This window comes from Pipra filicauda, unplaced genomic scaffold (genome assembly GCF_003945595.2).
Source record: "Pipra filicauda isolate LSUMZ 115617 unplaced genomic scaffold, ASM394559v2 scaffold92_size2517590_pilon, whole genome shotgun sequence".
In the NCBI taxonomy this organism is placed as follows: domain Eukaryota; kingdom Metazoa; phylum Chordata; class Aves; order Passeriformes; family Pipridae; genus Pipra; species Pipra filicauda.
This window is the reverse complement of record NW_024105120.1, coordinates 1,890,707-1,912,509: the sequence shown is the minus strand read 5'-3', so window position 1 is coordinate 1,912,509 and position 21,803 is coordinate 1,890,707. Positions and strand designations below refer to the sequence as shown.

The 21,803-nt window shown below is 38.4% G+C and overlaps 1 protein-coding gene across 7 annotated transcripts in view; it reads right to left on the bottom strand.

Annotated features, from left to right (window-relative positions):
- Positions 1-21,803, bottom strand: part of INPP4B (inositol polyphosphate-4-phosphatase type II B) — a 371,943-nt gene that overhangs the window by 198,247 nt on the left and 151,893 nt on the right. For all 7 annotated transcript variants that reach the window (XM_039391277.1, XM_027729659.2, XM_039391278.1 and 4 more), the window contains 2 exons: positions 9,825-9,909; positions 271-495 (listed from right to left, as the gene is read on the bottom strand). In XM_039391277.1, the coding sequence (XP_039247211.1) occupies positions 271-495; positions 9,825-9,909 (310 nt within the window). The remainder of the gene's footprint in view (positions 1-270; positions 496-9,824; positions 9,910-21,803) is intronic.

The window sequence follows — 21,803 nt, the reverse complement described above, 5'->3', positions numbered from 1 at the left end:
TAAGTCTTATGAAGAAAACAGGTTCGAGAGGAAAAGCCAGAAGCATAGAAACCACACATTCATTCCCCTGAAGGTTATCTGCATAACCCAAAATATATCAGGTAAAAGCATTTAAAGACAATTCTCATCAGTTTACTTCTTCCACAACTGCACTTTGACAAGCAAGAAGTTAAAGAGCACTACATACCCTACTTGTGACACAATCTGTGCCACTACAGAGACTGGGCCATTTCTACTGTACCACTCCACAGAATGAGCACACGCACTTACTCGTGAACTGGGGCTCTCCTAGGCTGTCTACTTGGGATGGAGGGAGGAACTGCCGTGCTTCACCTGCGGATCTCTCCTCTTTGATTTCCATGATCAACCTCCGGAGCTGCTGAATTTTATGCCGCAAACCTTCCGAGTTTGCCTCTCCCAGTGCCACAGCCCAAGACTCACAATCCGGCTTCGATGCAGCTTCGAGGTAAAGATCCGGCTCTCCACTCTGAAACTCTGCACTCAGAAAACATAAACACAGCTTTTAGGATTCAAAGGGGGGATCGTGAAAATATTGATGTCACACACAACTGAAACCACCACCACACATACATTTCTTTCCATGGTCACAGAACAACACACCCCCATCCATCTTTTGAGTCAAACTCCAACTCCTTCAGACTTGGTGCAGTACTAAACCTATCCACAGAGTGGTTCCAAAAGCAATTAATTCCAAAAGCTAAACAGGGTGGCAGAATCAAACCAAAATGGGAAATCCTTTTTCAGCACAGCAGCCTAGCAGGCAGCCTCAGAGCTGCTAACTTGAAATAGAATTTGATTTAGCAGGGGCAGCAGACGCAGTTCTGACAGAGAGTGGGATTCACCAGAATGAATGTGTCCACCATTTCTTCTATTAGAGATTTTCACTATGCTCAGCCTCTCATTCATCCTTGCCAGAATACAAATCACTAACACATGCAGATAATTTAGCACAACATAACTCCTCTGTGAAGACTCAACAGGTTGTATGTGGGAGCTTCTGACCTCCTTACTATCCACGTGTCATTTACCATTCTGCCTGAAGCCTAATTGTTGAATAATCAAATTTTCTAAGAACAAAAGAAGAAAGGGGGGGGGGGGGGGGGGGGGGGAAGCTGAAGCTCCCAAGGAATCCAGGTAAGTAGCAAGGGTTGGTCATTTGATTAAGATTAGCACAAGAAGAAAAAACACCTCTTAGGCATTTAAAATTCTGTGGTATAGCAGGCTTCACAGAGTCACAAATTAAATGTGACATTTACTGCAACACACGCTGAGAAGAGCAAACTGGAAAAGAAAGAAAAATCAATGCTTCTTTAAAAGAAGTTATCAGCTAATTTAGAAGCATAAAACTCTATAAAACACCTGTGCTATTTCATTAATAAGGATTGAAGTATTTGGTCGGACATCAAAATCATTCTGACCTAAATAAGCTATATATCATACTACTGGGTGAAAAAGAACACTTAAATGTTTTCATACCAAGTTCAAAAATGCAAACAACATAGAAAAGTTCTTTTCAATACAATGTGAACTTAAATTCCTTTTACTAACTTGTGTATCTAACCTTGGGCACTTACACACGTTATTCTAGACCTGTTTGCACTTCATAAACTGAGCATCTGCCAGTTACAATTAACTCTGTTTTTATTGTTACGGAGGGAACAGAAGATGAAACCTCAAGTCTGGAAGCCTCTTAAAACTGTACACAAATTCTCGTGGAGGTGGGATAAGTTGTTTTTTTTTCTGGGCTGGATCTACAGAAATGTAACTGTGGTTGCAGATGCTGTTAAAAATGCTGAATAACATTTCATATAGCAGTTGGACTATAGATTTCATGAAGAAAGATGGGAAGGAAGAGCAGAAAGCGGGGGAACATATTTTTGGCTTCAGGGGCAATTGAAAAAGCTAAAAGGGATTCAAACTCTTGCCTCTAGTCCTGGCTCAGTCAGAAAAATAAGGTATTCAATTCTTGAGAGAAGAACATTCAAAATGTGAGGGAGATGCAAATGTTCATCAGGTCCTTTCTTACACAAAGAAGTCCATACTTGAGTGACCAAACTGGAACAAGCTGAGCTTTACTGCTTGTCAAAGATGCACAGAGACACAGTGTGATCTGGTACTGCATCTGAGCCATGAGGGCAGTGACCTTCAGAAAGCTCCTAATTAAAAAAGCTGATAACTTTGCTGCTGCTCTGGTAAGATCTGCAGCAGCAGAGGAGTCTACTCCCTTCTGTCACTGACATCAATGACACAAAAGTTTTTTTATTTCATAGTATTTTGGAGCTACCAGTGGGAAAAAATGAAAGGAAAGTCACGTAATCAAACAGGATCAAGATCAAAATTAACTAGCATTCTAATCAAAAATAAACAAAAACAAAACTAACACCTGATTCTACCACTCAGCCTTTAAAAGCACAGACAATTTTAATAAAAGCAGTTTAGATATCCAAGATACCTTAGTGAAGGAAGGACTGTCAGAGAGACAAGCCAATACTTAACAATCAAAATACAAATATATCAAGGTGTTCTTTTCATTTTGGCTCTTTATCTTTAAATGTAAATAGGAACAGTGATCTTGCCTTGAAATATCCTACCACTAGCTAGATAAAAAAACATCTGCTTTGGGAGGAAATCAATGTTTTGCAATTGAAATCATGCTATTTATATTTACCTCTTAGCTGTGAAAATCAGACTGCCAAGCACAAAAGGCATACTGAATCACCATTAATATGCATGCAACCAGAAATGGATAGTGAAATGCAGTAGGAGTGGGCATAATTCACTGTATTCTGATCAAACAGGTGCCAGTTTTGAGATGTGGAAATTCATTCTAAACTATCACTTCAAAACACTACAGTCTGCTATATTTAGATCTTTGGAGTACTCTGACAGATAAGTTAAATTCTGAAAAGCATATAAAAATGCCTGAAAAATACTCACCACTGCAAATGTGGAAAGTTTTATTCTGCAGATCCAAGAGTAGGTAAATTATCTATTTCCCCTGCTGTTTCAAAGCATGCAGTCACAGAATGGTTTAGGTTGGAAGGGACCTTAAACTGCACCTAGTTCCAATCCCTTGCCATAGGCTGGGACACCTCCCACTAGACCAGGTTGCTCAGAGCCCCATTCCAACCTGGCCTTGACAACTTCCAGGGAATGGGCCAGCCACAGCTTCTCTGGGCAACCTGTGCCAGGGTCTCACCACCCTCACAGTAATAATTTTCTTCCTAATATCTAATCTCAACCTGCCCTCTTTCAGTTTAAAGCCATTATCCCTTGTCCTATCAGTACATGCCCTTGTAAAAAGTCCCTCTCCACCTCTCTTGTAGATCCCCCATTAGGTACTGAACGAACAGTTTATGTACAAAAAGTTGACATGCCAGAAGAACCACAACGTGAAAAATGCACACTGGCAAAAAAGCCTGTTGCAATAAAGGAGCACACAGGTTTATTTATATAATAAAGATCATCACCTCTTTTCTCTCTGTTGTTGGCTATTATTCTACACCAGCTGCATACAGTAAGCCCTAACAAGCTCAGACACTTAATTCCAAGTTTCAGTAGGGAGGCAAAACTTAGCTGACATGAATCTTCCTGAAATTAATGGACCCACAAATGTAAGCAAGGCCTCAAATGAATGGTAGACATATCAGAAGAATTATAACTAAATAAAGAAAAACTAACTAAATAATTATTACTACATGGTTAATTAATTATATTACATTGATGATATTTCAATAAATACTAGATATATTAAAACATAAAAATATAATTAATGAAAATAAATGCAGTAGTATTTCATAGGTGGACAAAAGCACTTTATACTTTACAGTTAAGAAGTTACTGCAGAAAATACAGGCACACAACCTCCAGAAAGTTAAACACAATGGTTTTCTTTGCAAAACAAGCATTGAACTTCCTAGTCCTAAATTCAAAGGAAAATTATAAATCATTCTATATTTATCTCTTTTTCGTCTTGAACTGAAGCTCTGCTTAGCTGGGCAGGAGTGCTGCTTTACAGTGACATTATGGAAAGCTAATGTGGTCCAATGGCTTTACTGCTTCAGGCACCCTCTGAAGTGGGGACACCTTGCAAGCAGGATCTTAGCAGCCCCTCCAGCAGCTTGTCCACCTTGCTGCCCCTCCTTATTTCATTATCAGAGACTCAGCTGGAGGCAAGACCCAAAGAAGCAGCGAAAAGCAAATATATCTGTTCACAGAACTTTTTCTGAGCAGGACTCTGTTCACAAACAGTTCTTTTACTGAAGTGTGATCTCAACAAGACTTTCTCCCACAGAAGTCAGCAGGGAAAGTTATGGTCCCACAGGCCTTCCCAGCAGCTCAAACAAAGAACTCAAGGCCCCCGCTCAAACAGGACTGCTGTCAAATAAGGGAATAGCACAAAGAGAAGCTTACATCCCCAGTGGCACTGGAAAGCTTTTTCTACTCTAACCCAAGTGCCTAAAATCAAAAATGTATTTTCATGCTAGTTCCATCATCCACAGATAACTTTTCCTTCTTCCAATTATTTCATAACAAAACCTAAATTTTCCAAGTTTTTCAATTTAACAATATTGGTTGCCCCTTTTGCTCTAAGTACTTTGACATTACAGTTGTTTTAAAAATGAAAACAAATTTCTTGTTAAAAATATCTCAATGATGTACCTCTTAATTTTTAAAATGTACTTTATTGTAACTTAAATCACAATCTCTTAGACAGAAACTGAGGTTTCAGTGAATTCAGAAATAATGGAGTCACCAAAAAAAGTTTAGGCAGTTATTGGAGCTGACTCTTATCTTTCAAAAGACTGCAATTTAATGGAAAGGCTTTCAAAATAAAAACATAATAAAGCAAACACATTTCCAAGGGTAGGGGGAAAACACTTTGATTTTACACCTTTTTCTCTTATTAATCTTCATTTTTTTTCTTAAGAAGTTTTTATTGGTTTATTTTACTAAACATGCAGGAAGATTGATACTCCCTGGCTTGCTTTATTTTCCTTCATGAGAGTTATAAGCATAACATCATGTTGAACCAAGCAAAAAAAGAAGTTACTGGGATTATTTAAATAAAAAAAAAAACCTACAAAGCCCATGGTCAATGTCCAGGATGACAGCCTGGACTTTTCTAGAAGTGCACTACTTTTCCTCTTATGCCAATATGCAAAGTAAGAGAGTTCAGAAAGGTTAAAGGTTGTCTGTCTCTTTTCACACACACCAGCAAAAAAGTAATTCTCACTTGCTAGCTCAGCAGAGGAAAATGGTTAAGAATATCAGTGAGTCACTGGCACTCTAAAATATAAAGCACCATCAGAGCTAACCACCATATGCTGTAACAAAAGTAGAATGGAAGCTTTGATACGTAAATTATATCCGCAGGATATTTCTAATACAGACATCAGAGGCTTTTAATTCACAAAGCAGTCTGAATTCTATATGCTGATGCATTTCATGTTCAAATTAGTGGTGATGAAATCATCCCATGGTTACTCATGATGCTATGTTATTCTTCCTTTGGAAGTTAAATTTTCAATCAAAGATAAAGAATTTAATTAAAATTTTTATCTTCAGTGATTTTTTTTTTTTTTTAAATTTTGCAATGCTGGAATGAACTTATATAAGATACCATTATAATCTCCATTTAAGTCCCCACAGAACCTCACCAAGTGTCTGAATATTTGAAATTAATACAGCATGGTACCCTAGGTTGACTACTGCAGTACTTTGTTTCTTTTAATACCTGTCAGCTTTCACACATGCCACATTGCTTCTCCCCTTTCATCAAATATCTCACCTATGCTGGAAGCAATGCAAACCACAGAAATATTTGAATACCACAGTGATATCTCAGGACCCCTGAACAGAAACACCGTAGCATTCACCAAAAACACCAAGTGTGGCCTTTGCAAAGCAGAGGACTGCTTTTCCTGAAATAACTAGATCATATCTCTGGCTAGACCATCAGTTTGCCTTAAAAAAGGCAGGATTCAGAGATCTTGATTCTCTGTATACATTGGCAAGGGTAACCTTTGCATATGCCTCAGTTATTCCATCCCTAAAACAGGGAGTGATACCTGCCTGCCTTTGCAAGCCACTACTATTGAGAGAAAAAGCTCCAGATTAAGTGGCTTGCATACTACAAATGGCAAAAGGGAATGCTTGCTGTCTTAAGGATATTCCCACATACAGGCCTTCCCCCCCCCCCCCGATTTACTGCGATGTATTTTAGATGACTGTGACCTTGTATCAAAAGCTCTGTCTTCCTCCTCTGTTCCTTGCCTCCCTCCCCTCATTCCTCACCAGCCCTCCCTGGATGTTACAGCTCTTACCTCCCTAGCTCTCACCAAGGGACCACACACGGTAATGCAATTAATGCAATCTTTCAGGAATCTCTTTTCCTGAAACACAGAAGGGATTTACAAATCAAGAGAAGGCAGCCCTTGCATGATGCCTCTCACATCTGCTTTCATTTCACTGTGGCTGTGTCCCTTGGGTACATTCCCAATTTTGTGTTGTCCAGTGCCACACGGAGGAAAGGGAGGCAGAGTTCTTTGGTCTCACCTACATGAGGCTCTATACAACACAGTGGTCAACTCAGACTGCTCTTGGGAGCAGCTCAAACATCCAGCCATGCAGCTCCTATTCCCTATTCCAGGGAAACATAACAGTGACCAAAAAACTACCAACATTCTGTTCCTGATTGCCTATCTTATCTGCTCTTTGCCCTTCTGCTCAAACACTGACTCCTCTGGAAGTGGTCAAAACACACTTCGATGCCTGATGCAAACTAACCGGGGTGTGTTGGCCTTGGCCAGGTCCAGCCACCCGCCCCACAGCTCACTCACTCCCCCTCTTCAACAGGGCAGAGGGAGAAAAGAAGAGGCAGCTCACGGGGCGAGATAAAGAGAGGGAGATCACTTACCCATTTCCATCATGGGCAAAACAGACTCATCTTCTGGGAAAAATAATTTATTGCAAATTAAAAGAGGAGAAACAAATACTTTTTCACTCCTCCCTTTTACCCAGGCCCAACTTCACCCCCAACTCCTCTGCCTTCCCCACACTCCAGGCAGTATGGAGGTCTGAAGGCTGGGGCGATATGGTCAGAGCTCCTCTCGGCTCTTCCTTCCTCCTCACACTTTACCCCCAGCTGTAGTGTGGTCTCTCCACAGGCAGCAGGGAAGTACCCGCTCCACTGGGATCTCTCCAGGAGAACCTTTGCTGGGGTGCCTGGAGCACCTCTTCCCCACCTCCTGATTTCAGGAGTGAATCACACCCATGTGAACTACCTCGTTCAATCAGATCCACCTCACACCAGCGTCTGACCTGTCCTGCTAATGGTGACCTGTTCACATCACAAGGGCATTTAAGCCATCAGCCACATATGGACTGAAAGTTCACCTAACAAATACTTCTGTTTCCTTCCAAGGTCCACTTGGAAACCTTCTGAGCTGGGCTGCTTTTTTGGGAGCACTACACTTGAAGCACTGACAGGATTATCTGCTCTGACTGCCTGACCTCTTCTGCCTTCCCCTTATGTTTCAGAGCCCACAGTGCCCTGAGGTGATCTTCAGCTTCACAGTATGTTCCATGAAAATGTCCTTATTTTTCTCTCCATGTTTACTCCACTGCCCTTTACTATTTTCTCTTCCTAGATATCCCAGCCACACCACAAGGTAATCTCACAGATCAACTCTGTCTCTTTTCCTGGAGCTTTTGCTGTGCTCTGGCAGAGCTCTCCTCCATCAGTTCCCCAAGGAATTTGACACTGTGAGCAGGTATGTCTTCCTATTCTGCTTCTACCTGAATCCTTTGAAGTCCCAGATACACATTCTATAGCTGGTTTTGGTTCCCAATAGCCCATGAATCTATTCTTCTGACAATGCAGTTAGCTTTTCACAGTCAAAGCCCCCACTGACAAAGTTCTCTTCCCAGTTCCTGAGTTTTTATTTTCTCCCCCATTTTGTCTTCTGAATTTTATTCTATCCTACAGTACATGGATTATTATTTCACTTCTTCTGGTATTTTATCTTCATTCAGTACACAGTATATCATCTTCATTTGTCTTCAGTTTTGTTCTAATACCTCCTAATAGTCTGGCTTTCTTTTCCCATCCAACAAATCATCAGCCAGGTCGTTGTCCTTGTTCTCCAGCACAGGAAAATTGCCAAGTTTGAAATACATCTCTCCTCTACCTGTCTGTCTCTATCTCTGTTAGGTCGTGCCCCAGGCATTCATTCTTGTTGGCTCTGCTTACCTAAAGTTTTCTGTACTGTTTTTTCTTCTTTAATATGTTTTTAGAGGCTGGTTAGAATGCTACCCTTAGCTCTGGTGACTACTGACACACTGCTGACCTTCAAAAACCTTGTTTTGGGAAGTCTATGTCTCAGCTAGCAATTTCTGTTCCTAACTATGCAAGCATATTTCTTCCTGCACACATATTCACAGTCTCTTTTTTCTCCACAGGCAGCCTGAAGTGCTTACTCAGTATTCATTGTTGTCTAACTTGCACAGCTTTTGGGCTTAAAATTTGCCAGTCTCGCTGCCACAGAAACCGTCCTGTTTGCAGGCTTCAAAGCTAATTGAAAGAGTCCTGTCAGCAATTACAGCTGTATTCTGGGTTCAGTTCAGGAGCATTATGTCCAAGCACTGTAAAAGAAATGCCACAAGGGAACTGACACGACTGTATTTATACTCATAAAGTTGATTATTCTATGAATGAATTGGACTCATTGAGGGCACAATTAGAAAAGTCTCAATTTGAGAGTCAACGGTAAACATTTGGCTCTTATAGTCAGGCAAAGTAATGCTTCCATATCCAGAAAGCAGTCCTGTTTGATGCAGTGCCTCAACAGCAGGCACAAAACATACCATTTCATTCCCCACAGAAGATGCAGGATTTGAGCTACTCCCCAGAATACTACCCAGAAAAGGACAAAATCCACAATGAATACATTTTAAGTCCTGCCTTCTCAAACGTGACCATTCACTAAGAATCACAATCAGGTGAGGCCAAAAATGAGGACAATTAATGCAATGTTTCCCTTGAAGTGGGCTGGAGATTTTGGTGAGTATAAAAATAGCTGATAGGAACCTCTATTAAGCATAAAGGTGGTCATCAAGCCCACAAAGGCAGTATAACTTTTTTTGCCTCTGGTCTTAGACCACCACAGCTAACAGTAAATAGCAAATTGATCTAAGGACTTGAAGACTCTGCGTGGTATTTGCAAGAATCCATGTCAAAAAATTTCTAACACAATCACTATTTGAGATGTTCCTGCAGAGAAAACTCTAAGTCAGCATTTTCTCCAAATAAATTCTTTCCCCTAAAGCAAGGATTCTGGCTTCTACGAAATAGCTATTTTTATTCCTGTTTTAAACAATTTTAAAAATGAAGAGTTGATAAAAAGTGAGAAAAACAGGAAACTTCTCATTTAACAGGGAGTTTAGCAATGATTAATCATTGAAGAATGAGATGAATTGGCTATGCATCAGCATAAACATAAGCCCCATATTGTACAAAATATGTGACAAAACAAAACCTCAAACTTCTATTTATTGTCAGAGGAAAAAGATGACATGACTTTCACTTGATTTTAGAAAAACAATAGCTTTTAGGAGTTTCTTTTAGACATGAATTCAGAGACCATCAGTATTTATACGTATGCATCGAACAGACAACAGGATACACTTAAGCTAAGTTTTTAGCAAAGTTTTTAGCAAAGTGGTTGGGGGGGTTTATTGTAATTTTTGTTGTCAGAAATAAAAAGATTCACACTGAATACATTGAGCTATGCCTTACTTACTGAGAACTATTGAAACATCTGCTTTACTCCTGAACTCCACAACCCAGCAGCGCTCCAGGATTACCACTTCAGAGGCATCAGAGCTCTGTGAGACAAAGATGAGAAAATATTAGGATTTGGAACCTGACTGGGAAGTCCTTCTGTTTGGCTGTTCACAGCTGATGCAACATGTAGATACAAAGACAACAAAGCATAATAGTCACCAGGCAGATGGATACAGGCATTCTTTAATTACTAATCTGTGCCATCCTACTTCAGCTAGATGAGTTATAAAAGGAATAAACTGTTAGTAAAAACCATGCAGGAAAGTTCAAAAAGTAACTCAGTAGTTTTTTGGTTTTTTCATACTTTGAGTTTTCAAAAGTTTAGATGCCACTTCATTCCTAAGCAAGTCAGGCAAGCCCAACTCATTCAAACTTTCATATTTACTAATAAGGCTGAATCAAATGTCAGATTCTATTCAAAGAGTAGGATATTTTTCAAGTGAACAAGATAACATGTAATCTTACAGAAGGCATTTCTCTTCCATTTTTATTTGAAAGGGATTTCTTTATCTTTGCACGAAATTTCGAATATGGTCTCTGGCTATGCAATTCAAATAACATTAAGTGATATGGACCCATTGCAGAGTGCAATAGGATACAAATTACCACTATCATTTTTTGTGAGTGCTTTGCAGAGAAGATGCAGACTCTTCTAGTCTAGTACGTGTGACTCAGAAGAGTGAAGCTATCAATCACTCCCTCGGAATTAATCTTTTTTCCCTTAAAACTTTTATCATCCATTTTTTATCCCTAATATCTTGTAACAAATAACCCTTTAGAACATGCACCCATTCATTCCCTTCACTCCAGGTTTCCAACATGAATGTCACAGAGCTCATTCTCCACTTCCGTGAGATTCTGCAGGGATTAATGTAGAATCCTATTTTAACATTCCTTCCTCAGGTGGTACTTTATTCCAAGTGATCCTAAAGATGAAAAATTTTTCATATTGTAGACCAATTTTACCAAAACCCTGAACTTTAGTTTCACATACCTGACACTCAATGAATTCATAAAACAGCTCATATTTATAACACCTGCCTAATATGCACAAGTTTTCTTGTCCACCCCTTTCTCTGCATTTACATTGTGTTACTTGGCCTGCTAGAAGCAGAAGCAGACTTTTTGCCAAGAGTTTCATGTTCATTTTCAAAGGGATGCATTGACCCTGCATTTTCTCACAAAAGGGCCCTTAACTTACCTAGTAATACCATGAGCTAATTAGTGAAAATTTAATACAGTAAGACTGTAAGGTTGACTAGTAACACAACATGTAACACTTGAAAGTCTAACAATGATTTCCTTGAGAAAGTCTATATTTATTCACTCTCACCTTTTACCACTTATTAAATGAATACTCCAAACCCAGTTATCAAAATACAAACCAACATCCAAAGGCAAGAAGAGGTTAAAATAAAACAGAGGAGTGTGAAAAAGAAGCACATTATGTTATATTGAAATGTGCCAGAAGTCAAGAGAGAAGCTGTAGTAGACTAAGAAAAAGCAAGCACACTTCTCTAGAAACCACTTGTAAATTGATTTCTTTGAAATATTATTCAGGCTGGGCTGGTCTAAAAGGAGTGTATTGTCATGTAGATTGAAAAAAAAAATCTGATTTTTTTGGTTTTTTTTTTTTTTTGGTAAAGAGAGAAAAGGAGAAAGTAGTGAAACAACGCAGTAAATTTTGGGAGAAATACAAGTGCTACTTTGGGAACTTTTTAATTTATAGACTCCAGCAAGTTAAGCATACATGGTAACTCAGGAGACTCTCAAGTGCTGTCAAGTCAGGCGTTCTTTGAGGTTCTACCAAGGAAAGCAAAAGTCTTTATGAGCAACAGCTAAAGTCAGCTTGGGACAATAAGCAATAATAGTCCAAAAACCAAACAGGAGACTAATTATGAAGAGTTCTCCACTATCAGCAATGATGCTGGTAACTATTTTAATTCTTTAGATTTTGAAGCACCAACATAACCTCCCAGATAAACCTGACTTGAAAAAGTGTATAATGCAGCCTGAAGTTAACAAAGGTTTGAGACCATCTAAGACTCATCTGTGAATACAAAAAACCTTTTACCAGCTCTCTCTCAAAAGAGAAGTCAAATAATTCTTAACACCTTTTCCACTTTCCATCCCTGGAGAAAATGGTTCTTCTGATGATATTAATGCTCCACAGATGAAACACATAAACGTGAGAAGTCCCCAGACTTAATATTTCCTCCAAAACATACATCTGTGGTAAGTGAAAGTCGGTCACTATATAAAGAAATGCAACTCCCTGTTGGCGTGGCTTTCAGGCAAGTCAGATGTTCACAAAGGCCAGGAATGAAGAAGCATAGATTCCACATAGTTTGCTACAGCTGCCAAGACTTAAAGAGCTCATGTTTTGCTCTGTATATGATAGACATAACACAGGCAAATTGGCAAGGGCTTAGCAAAAATAGCCTTCAAATAATTAACAAGAATTTGTGCCGGCGCAGTTTTTCTCACTATGCAGTTGATATGCAACACTATTTACAAACGAGAGAGAGTAAGATTTCAAGCTCTCTGAGTTTTAAGACAGCAGATGCTGCAGCACAAGAGCCTCTTTTTATAGACAAGTTACTCTACTCCCTTCACCAGTGGAAGCTGGAATGAAGCAATGTTGCAACTTCACTGAATCTGAGTGCTTTTCCAAGATACACAATCAAGAGCAGTGATCAGAGGGCGTGCATTTCTTTTTTCTGTATGTGAGAGGGAACAAGAAGGGAAACAAGACAAAGGGATGAAAGAGCATAGGGCTGCCAGAAAATAAAGCACATGTTGCTGCAAAACATTTCCTACATCCTGACACAAACCTGAAGAAAAATACCTTCAGGATTACTATTATGGCAGACTTTTCATCATTTAGATGAGCTATGCTATGCTCTGTCACACAAAAAGCTAACAAGAAATTTACTTACAAATGAAATGACAAAACTGTAATCAAGGAAACCATTATGCATATCTGATAGAGGATCAGCTTCGTTTTTCAATACCTGAAGAGATCAAAAATTTCTCTCATTTCAAGTGCATAACATGAGCTCATCTGGACTAGCTCTTATTTTATTTTCTTCTAGGTTTCATTTTAATAAAAGAGTAAATTCAAATGATCTGGTCTTTATGCATGGAAAATAGGATCAAAATCAGATCTGTAATACTGTGTGAAGACCTAATATACTGGGGGTTTTTTCTTCCTGCCATTGGTACTCTTGGATAATTGTTTTAAAAACTTACTAGATCAATCCAAATGCCAAACAGCAACTAGACCTTGAACTATTACATCTTTCTCTAAATACTGACAAGGTCTAAAGGCACAGCACCACCCCACAGGACCTGGAAATTATTTTAAAACACTGATTTGAGGAGGCAATTCAACGATTCATATATCTGAATTAAAATATCACAATGAAACTGCTCAGGAAGAGTCCCTAAATCTAGAATTAGCAGAAACCTTTTCAATTCACTTTGCCAAATGATTGGCCAAGCTTTGCTGTCAGGATGGTGGTGTAAAACTAAGGTACTACAGTAGTAAGTCCATGACTGTCTGCTGTAATTCATGAGTTTGAGAGCACTGAAGACACTCCACTCTGTGGAGTCCATGTCTAAAGCTGAAGAGATGGTCACACGTATGAATAGGTGTCTGCTAACTGCATATTCACCCCTACATAACTGTACATATCTCCTTTTGATGTAAAGGAAGTTTAATTGTACCAAACTGACATCTAGCATTCAAGTATTTAGCTCCAGATGCACAAACTGGAATTTGTGACTATCTTATTGCAGACTCCAGCCTGCAATGTTTCTTTGGACTGGAGAGAAAAGAAAAAAAAAAAAAAAGAAAAAAAAAAGAATAAAAAAGGAAAAAAAAAAAAAAAAAAAAAAAAAAGAAAAAAAAAAAAAAAAAAAGAAAGCTTTCAAAAAATGAAAGCACTGGGAAACTTTTGAAATGTCGAAGAGAACAGCACGTTTCAGCTATTTTTGCATTCCTGTAAATCTGACTTGATGTACCGTTGTGGGAGGGGGGGAGAAGTGTGTCATCATGAACTGGTTTTACAATAGGAGATTTGTTGCTGTAGGGAGGGAGGGGGGAAATCTACTGCTAGCTATGGTATATCACATAAAGAACTAAACTGACAGTTAAAATTAGAAGTGACATTCCAACCAATTCCTCTGTGTTAAAACAGTTAGGCAGAAAAGTAAAGCCATAGCACTGTAGAGAGAACAAACACTACAGAAAGTAAAAACTCCTCTAATAAGACATCATTAAAAGCCTCCACAGTCAACTAGGAGTGAGGGTGTGCATGTAGTGTGTGTGAATTTCACAGCTTATTTCTTTTAAAAGCATATATTCACAAACTTGAAATAATTAAATCAAAAGCCTTATAGACTAGGGATGCTACATACACCAAACTACTTCTGTTTTTTTCACATCAGTTATTTTCTGCCTCTGTTTAAAATTATTCTTATGATTAAAGAGTTATAGACAGAATTTTTACAGAAAGGTACCAAAACATATCTGAAACAGAAAAAATTATAGTCGCATACACGCGACTATAAGGCTATGCAGCAGAACAAAAAAAAAAAAAAGAAAAAGAAAATACTTTCAGTTCTTACTTGCTATTAAAGAAAATATTTGCAATAGAAGAGTTTGCCTGAAGGGACTGGTAGCAGCAGGTGAAGTTATTTTGAATCCACATCACCTCTCCCTCAAACTGCAAAGTCATCACTGTCCCCCACTTACTAAAAGAATATATAATGGAAGTCTTAGAGGAATAGATGGTGACTGAGGAAGCCTGAAAGACCAGGTATTTGGGCATCTACAAGGCTGTTGTCAGTAACATAGAGGCTAAGAGCCCACCTTGCAAGAATGGAAAGCAAAGGAAAGTGCCTGCTCCTCATGAGGGACCCTTCCCTAGTTCAACCACGTGGCTACAAGCCGACTGTGTAAACGTGGCTCAGAAAATCTCGGTGCCCTCAGACTCCTACCCAAGGCTGACTTTTTCAGGAATAGAGCCAGAAGCCAGTGAATAGATGGGATGATACAGACACCACCTCTCAGCACACCTACAGTGTGACCAAAGGTCTGCAACACACCACGGCATTCACGATAGCCCAGCACCAACCCAACTAGCTCTGACACCAACAGCAGCAAAGCCCTAATGGCATTAAAAATAGCACAGGTTGTACAACCTGCCTATGATCCCGAGTTTTTACAACTTCCCCGGTACTGGCAAATGAGCTAGTTAGCTCAATAATGTGGGCATGTGCTCAGGTCGTGCTTTTGACTACGTTATAAACATTACCACCTACGTTTGCTACTTCAGCGTTAGCGCAGACAAGGTTCATCACTCCACAGATAAAGCACAGCATTTTTATATATTCAACAAGAAAAAAAAAAAGAACAGGAATTATCAGGGTAATATCATTCACAAACAGAAAAGCTAATATAGTCTTAAATGTATTTCAGTGTATTTCTACAGCAGTATGTCCATCGCCAAATAGAGTAAAAAAACTGTTCTGATTTTGAGGTATTAACAAAGGACTCCACGGCAATCACAAGTGTATAATCTGCAGAATAAAAAACACCCCTTTAAATGCTCGCAATCAGCATTCAACTACCTGAAATCTGCTTTAATATTATATATTCTTCTACCATAATAACATTCCCATCCTGTGTCTATTAAGTAACGCAAAGCCTACGACCCAAGCTGGGTGATAAGGAAAAATATGCTTGCTGGGCATCTGATGAGGTGCTTCAATTACTCCAGGCAAGCTATAACCTGGTAGTTCATTACAGCCACCTTTACAAACTGTCAGCTCACTGAAAGATACTCACATCATCTTCTACAAATAATGAGCTACCCACTGTGATTAATCCATCATGCAACGCTACCCGATACCAACTTCAAGCTGACAATATAATACCACCAATCTGCATTCACCCTGGAAAATGTTGACTGACGTCACTAAATAACTTCTGCAGAACAGAAAACAACCTTTAATAGACTATTACCTTTAACAAATGTGAATACCTAACCAAAAGCAGTTTCTTTCGCAGTTTGAAAATGCATTTGTAATAATAATAATAATAATAATGTACAAATATACATTCACTCAGTTTATTATTTCAGCTTAACAATGAAAATCTCAAATTATCTTTTTCTACCAAAGTTAGTTATACATAGTTTAGACACAAATTAGTTAAGTTTTTCAAAGTTACATTCTGGTGCAAGACTCCAGTGATCTATCACAACACATACCTCAGATAACACACTTTTCTAAAAGAAAATTTTCCTGCTTTGTTCTACACTTTTTGGCAGTTATTTAAAATATGTGGTAATAATCTTTGCTCAGTTCCCAATGTATTGCCTTTTTACTTCAAAAACGTTAAAATACCCTGACTACAGCTTTGCTCCCAAAGAGATTACAGTGACCCTGGGAATTCTGGGAATGCCTGAGCACATGCATACTTAACATAAAAATGACATACAGTATTTCCAAGAGAACAGCTGTATCAGACCCAAGACCCATCATTCTGCCTACAAGTGACATAGGAAGTGTTCAAGGAAGAGAAAAAGCAGGGCAACCACATGCAGTCCTCTTTCATTTCCCTGCTGTTTTCACATCAGGGTTTTTCCTCAGATGCCTTTTCCAGTCACTAACTCTCAATGATATTCCTCTTTCCTGAGAGCACCTAGAATTTTTCCAACACATTTACTCTCAGCATGTTATCAAAAGCAACTTCAGTATTTCAACTACCCACTCCAAGAAAAACCACCTTCTTTTGTCTGTTTGCAATCCGGTTCCCCCAGCTTCACTTAACATCACACTGGAAGAGGCAATAAACCATTAATCTTTACCTCCTTCGAGCTGTTAATGATTTTTCAGATTACTATCAGAGGTCATCACCTCTTACACAGGCTGAAAAGTTTTATCTCCTTCACTCCTTGTCCTGAAAACTTAAATAGACCTTTCTCTGGAACCTTTCCCAGCTTCTCTATGTCCTGTGAGATGAGGGGAAATGAACTGCATGGTGGATCTTTACAGACAGAGCTCTCCGCTTTGTTCTCTCCTTTCCCAACATCTCCTAACATTCAATTCACTTTTCAGCCCCAACTGATCATCCACTTGCCCTTCTAATGGAAATGTAACTCTCTACAGATCTCATTCGGGGGCAGAGAGGCAGGAATTAGTGCAAAGCCCGTTATTTTGATTTTGTTATTTTTCTTCACATGCAACTTCACACTTAAGGATGTTGATCTTTATCTGCCACTTTATTGCTAATTAGTTAGACTTCCATGGGCATTCTACGATTACTCACTTGATCCCCCCCCATCCTGACTATTCAGTGAGTTAGTATCAGACTTTCTCACCTCACTGCCTACCTTCTGTTCACCACTTATGCAGATGTGACAGTACCAGGCTCAAGAGATATCCCTGCTGATGCACTCCACTGTAAGAACTGCCCAAGCAGTCACAGTTCCTAGACCTTATATTTTATTCAACTAGTCATTCATGTAATAGGAGAGAGGAAGCCTAGCGATGGAGTGATCAGCATTATTTGTATCAGAAGGTGAGAAAAACTATATTGAAAGGCAATCAAAGAATGCAAGTGTATCAAGTGAACAAATATAGTTGCTTATAGAACTGTTTTGCCTGTGCTCTTGGAAGTGAAAGATGTTTTGAGGAATCATACAGATCACGGAATTAAATGACGCGCAAACCGCATGTGCAATTATTCAAATACATTTCAAATACGAACATCACAACCAACAACACAAATTACAGCACAATATGGCATTTAAAAAATATTTCAAGTGCAGAGAAAAACAAGACCAAACTACATTTCACTGGTTGGCCTCCAACAAGTAGGATGTTGTGCAAATTAACATTGCAGAGAACTGTGTTTTATTTAAGACTTAGCTTCATGCAGCACAGAACTCCAAAAAGACAGCGTCAGGATGAAGCTTTTAACCCTTCATGACAAAATACACTTTTTAGCCTTTCTTACATTTTCTTCTGAAAGATTTCCCAAAGTAAAAAATCAATCCCAAATTCACTACATGGTATCAACCTTTCCCATAACCTTAGAATAAAAAATAGAAACAGAAACAATGCAAAAATTTAATTATTTGAAGATTTTTAATTATAAACCGTAAGTGCTAATATATCCAATGTATGCATTGTAAAGATAACTCCTGCTGTTCTGATTCCTTGGACTGCTCACAGTGATGTTCACTTTTATTTGACAGCAAGCTATGATTCCCTGCCCCAACCCCCCTGAGCTTTAATCTTCTTCACAGCGCTTTCAAAAGCAGCAAACAGAATATTTTTCAGGATGCTTAAGACTTGCATGCTAAGAGATGGCTGTTGTGTGATTAGTTATAGTCCCTAAGAGGATCAGAAGAATTCCTAGTAGTCCTGTAAATTGTCATCAGGCCTAACATCAGCAAATACCATCTTCTAAACAGAGAACCAAATAAGGCAAGTATTTTAATTCTTTATAAGCTTCTTCGTGTTAACTTCCTCGCTCCTCCTCCAGCATTCGGTTTTCCTCTCATCTCTTTTTTGCAACTAAAGAAATGGTGGCCCTCCAGACCACTCCCAAGCTCAAAGGGGCATTAGAAGATATTCCAGAGCAAGGTGTGCTCTGCCATTAACCTGCATGTCTGTGTTCTTCCTAAGAGCAGCAGAATTAGGCCCTCAAAATACAGCAGATATGTATATGGAATATCATTTTTGAGGAAAAACAACACAAAGCCCTCAGACCACATTGAAAAATCGAAGCCATTACAGCCATGGAAAGAAAAATGAGGGCTTTTTTATTTCCCAGAAAAAAATTTTTTTCTCATATTCCCTTGCAACAAATAAGTCACTCGACATAAAAGGCAGAGTGAGCAATTCATGTGTGCACACCCAGAGAAAAACCACCTAGGTTATAAGCTCTCAATTTAGAAAGCTTTCATCATACTCTTTGAAATGAGAGAGACTTACTAAATCTCATCAATTTTAGTTTTAAAAAGAAAAACGTTTCCCTTCCCTCCTGATTAACAACATTTTATTTCAGACATGGTACTGGCTTCCTGGCCTTCAGGATCACATCTCAGGAATTCTCTCACCAAACAGGACCTAGTAAAGCATTCATAGGACAAACTGCAGAAGTTAGATGCTTGGGAATAAAGAGACAAACATTGTAAGCAGCAAGAATAATTTAGTCAAAATAAATATCAAAGGAAATGGTGAAATCTCACAAATATTAAACTCACTCCACTTTATTCTGACTAAGCAAATTTTTATATAGATTTTGGAAACACAAGTACCTCAGCACAAAAAGGAAAATACCTTTTACTTTACTAGAACATCATGTATTCCTATTTTAGAATATTTGTAAGGATGGTAACTAAGCATGAACAAACGTTTAAAACCAAAGCACATCCATGGAGACAATTGACTCAGGACAAAACCAGCCAGGTGTCAGCAGAAGGACCCTTCTCATTAAACAGTTGTTTCATCTCTAGGCTCTCAGGCCATCCTCCAGGGAAACCTACAGAGCACTTCTCAAATACGAGCTTTGGAATGGAAGATGCAGTTTTACAAGCAACTAAACTGACATAACAGCAAAAATTCATAGCTCTGCTAGATACCAAATACATTCAATGGGCCAGAAAATAAAATCTATGGGCTCAGTATGATCTCTCCCCTCCACAGTCAACTCCTCACCTGCCACCAGCTATAAACTGCCTGTCTCTTACCCTCAGGAGGCAATTGCTTTCTCAGCTCTTCCCTCCACCGAGAACACCCCGTCTCCCTCCTACCGCTTCCCTTCCCAGGAGCTGCCTTTTGTTTCCGAGATGGTAAAAGTGATCTGTATTTAAGTGAACTCTGAGCAATGGTCTTCATCTTCTATCCAGCTTTGAATACTGAAGTTTTGATTTCAGACCTTAACGAGGGCATTTGTGATCAAGAACTTGTCACTTCTCAGCTGTGTCACCTGGTCCAGTAAACCCCACAGCCTCCAGCTACTGATCTTTACCGTGTTCTTGCATCAGATTCATCCCCACCACCATTGTTCAGAGTAACCATGCACAAAAAGAAAATAGGAATAATGAGCCCATAAAAGAAGTTTTAGGAAAGGTATTTTCAACAGTTAGGAAAGAAAGATCAATAGCTAAGTATGTGTGAGTAAGGAGGGTACCCACATGTTTGAGCGGGGACACCATCCCATGTTTAAATTCAAACTACATTTAGCGACTCGATGTGCAGTTCAAATAAAGTTTTCAAAGGTACCTTTGAAAGAGTAACACTGGGGTTTCTAACCTATTTAACAGAGAATCTTTTTTAAATAATGATGAGTAAATACATTAAAGCAAACTTTTATCTGCACCTAGACCTATTCCACCTTGTCTCTGTAAATCTCTTCTTTCTACATTTTACAAATATCAAAGTATATTTAATAAGGAAACCACAAAATTCAGTCCCAAACTGCAAGTTCCAGCTATGTAATCTCTATTTGAAGCCATGGGCATAAAGAACAAAAGTGTCCACCTGCAGAAACTACTATCAGCCTTCCAGATTCTCAAATATTAAAGTATCATGTTCTACACTCAAAGCAGAAAGAAAAATGAATAGAGGTATTATAAAAAGTTAGATTATTCAAATGCAATTTAATCAGAAACAAGCCTTAAATATTTCTTTATTTACATCTAAATACTGTTTCAATACAGTTCATGTGCTTCAATGTAGTGTAGAGTCTAAGGTCTACAGTACCACATTTTGGCTGTAAACAGCAAGCATAAAAATGATTGTTAAAATCAGTAGTAAGTGACAAGCTCTAATATGCCTATAAATACATATCCTTCATAAAATCATAATAAATATAATTCAAATCACTGATTCAACACACGTGTATTCATAAACACAACAAAAAAATAAATTACAACTTCCATCTTTTAAAGCATTCCACTGAAACATGGAAGTTTTGTTCAAAACAGTCTACCAATTAATAGTTTAATTCAGGCTTTTCTACTCACTGGGAAAGGACAGCTAAATGATTAGTGCTTTCACTTCCAACATACACTTTAGTTTGTGTGTTATAAATGATTTTATCACAAGGCTGTGAAGCAGTTTCCACATAAAGTTATTTAGTAGTACGCTTATAATGACACAAATAATTTAAGATTCAAGTTGAAGAGAACTTTTGCATTTCCTAAACTAACATTACATGAGGAATTATGGTTTAAAGGGAAAACATCAGGACTCCTACAAAAAAAACCCCAAAAAACAAAACACAACTGTAGAAAAAACAAACAAACAAACCAATAAACCCAACCCCACCCACCAAAACCCAAAAACTTCACACAATACCTCAGTGAAAGTAAACTAAATTTAAAAAAATATATACACATAGTAAAAAGAAAAAGAAAATTTTCCAGAAAATTCAGTAGATCAATTAGTTCAACTGAGGGCTCTCCACACCTTCAGTTAGAAATGAATCAACTTGTTTTCAGGCTGAAATAAAAGTTCTCTTTCAGAAGTTAAGAGCTTGTATTAAACGTTATTAATGAAAACTTAGAAAAGCACTTTACAGGAGAGGAAGAAAAAGAAGATGCATGTTGATACCTGTGCACAAGAAGCAGATGTTGGACAACTGACTGATTATTTTCACTTCAAACATTAAAAGGAAATTTTAGAATAGTCCATCTGCCATTTAAGTGAAAACAGAGCATCCATCTTTTCTCTAGTCTGTTTTTCATCAGTCTGCCACCTATTTTTATTTAAGAACATTCAGTAAAAGTGGCCTAGAGACAGAGATGGAAAAGCTTTCCCAGGAAGGTATACGGAAGAAACAATATGGAAAGGAGTCACTGAGGTAAAATTTAACACTAGACTCAAGACAAAGAAGTGCTTGCTCTTTGGA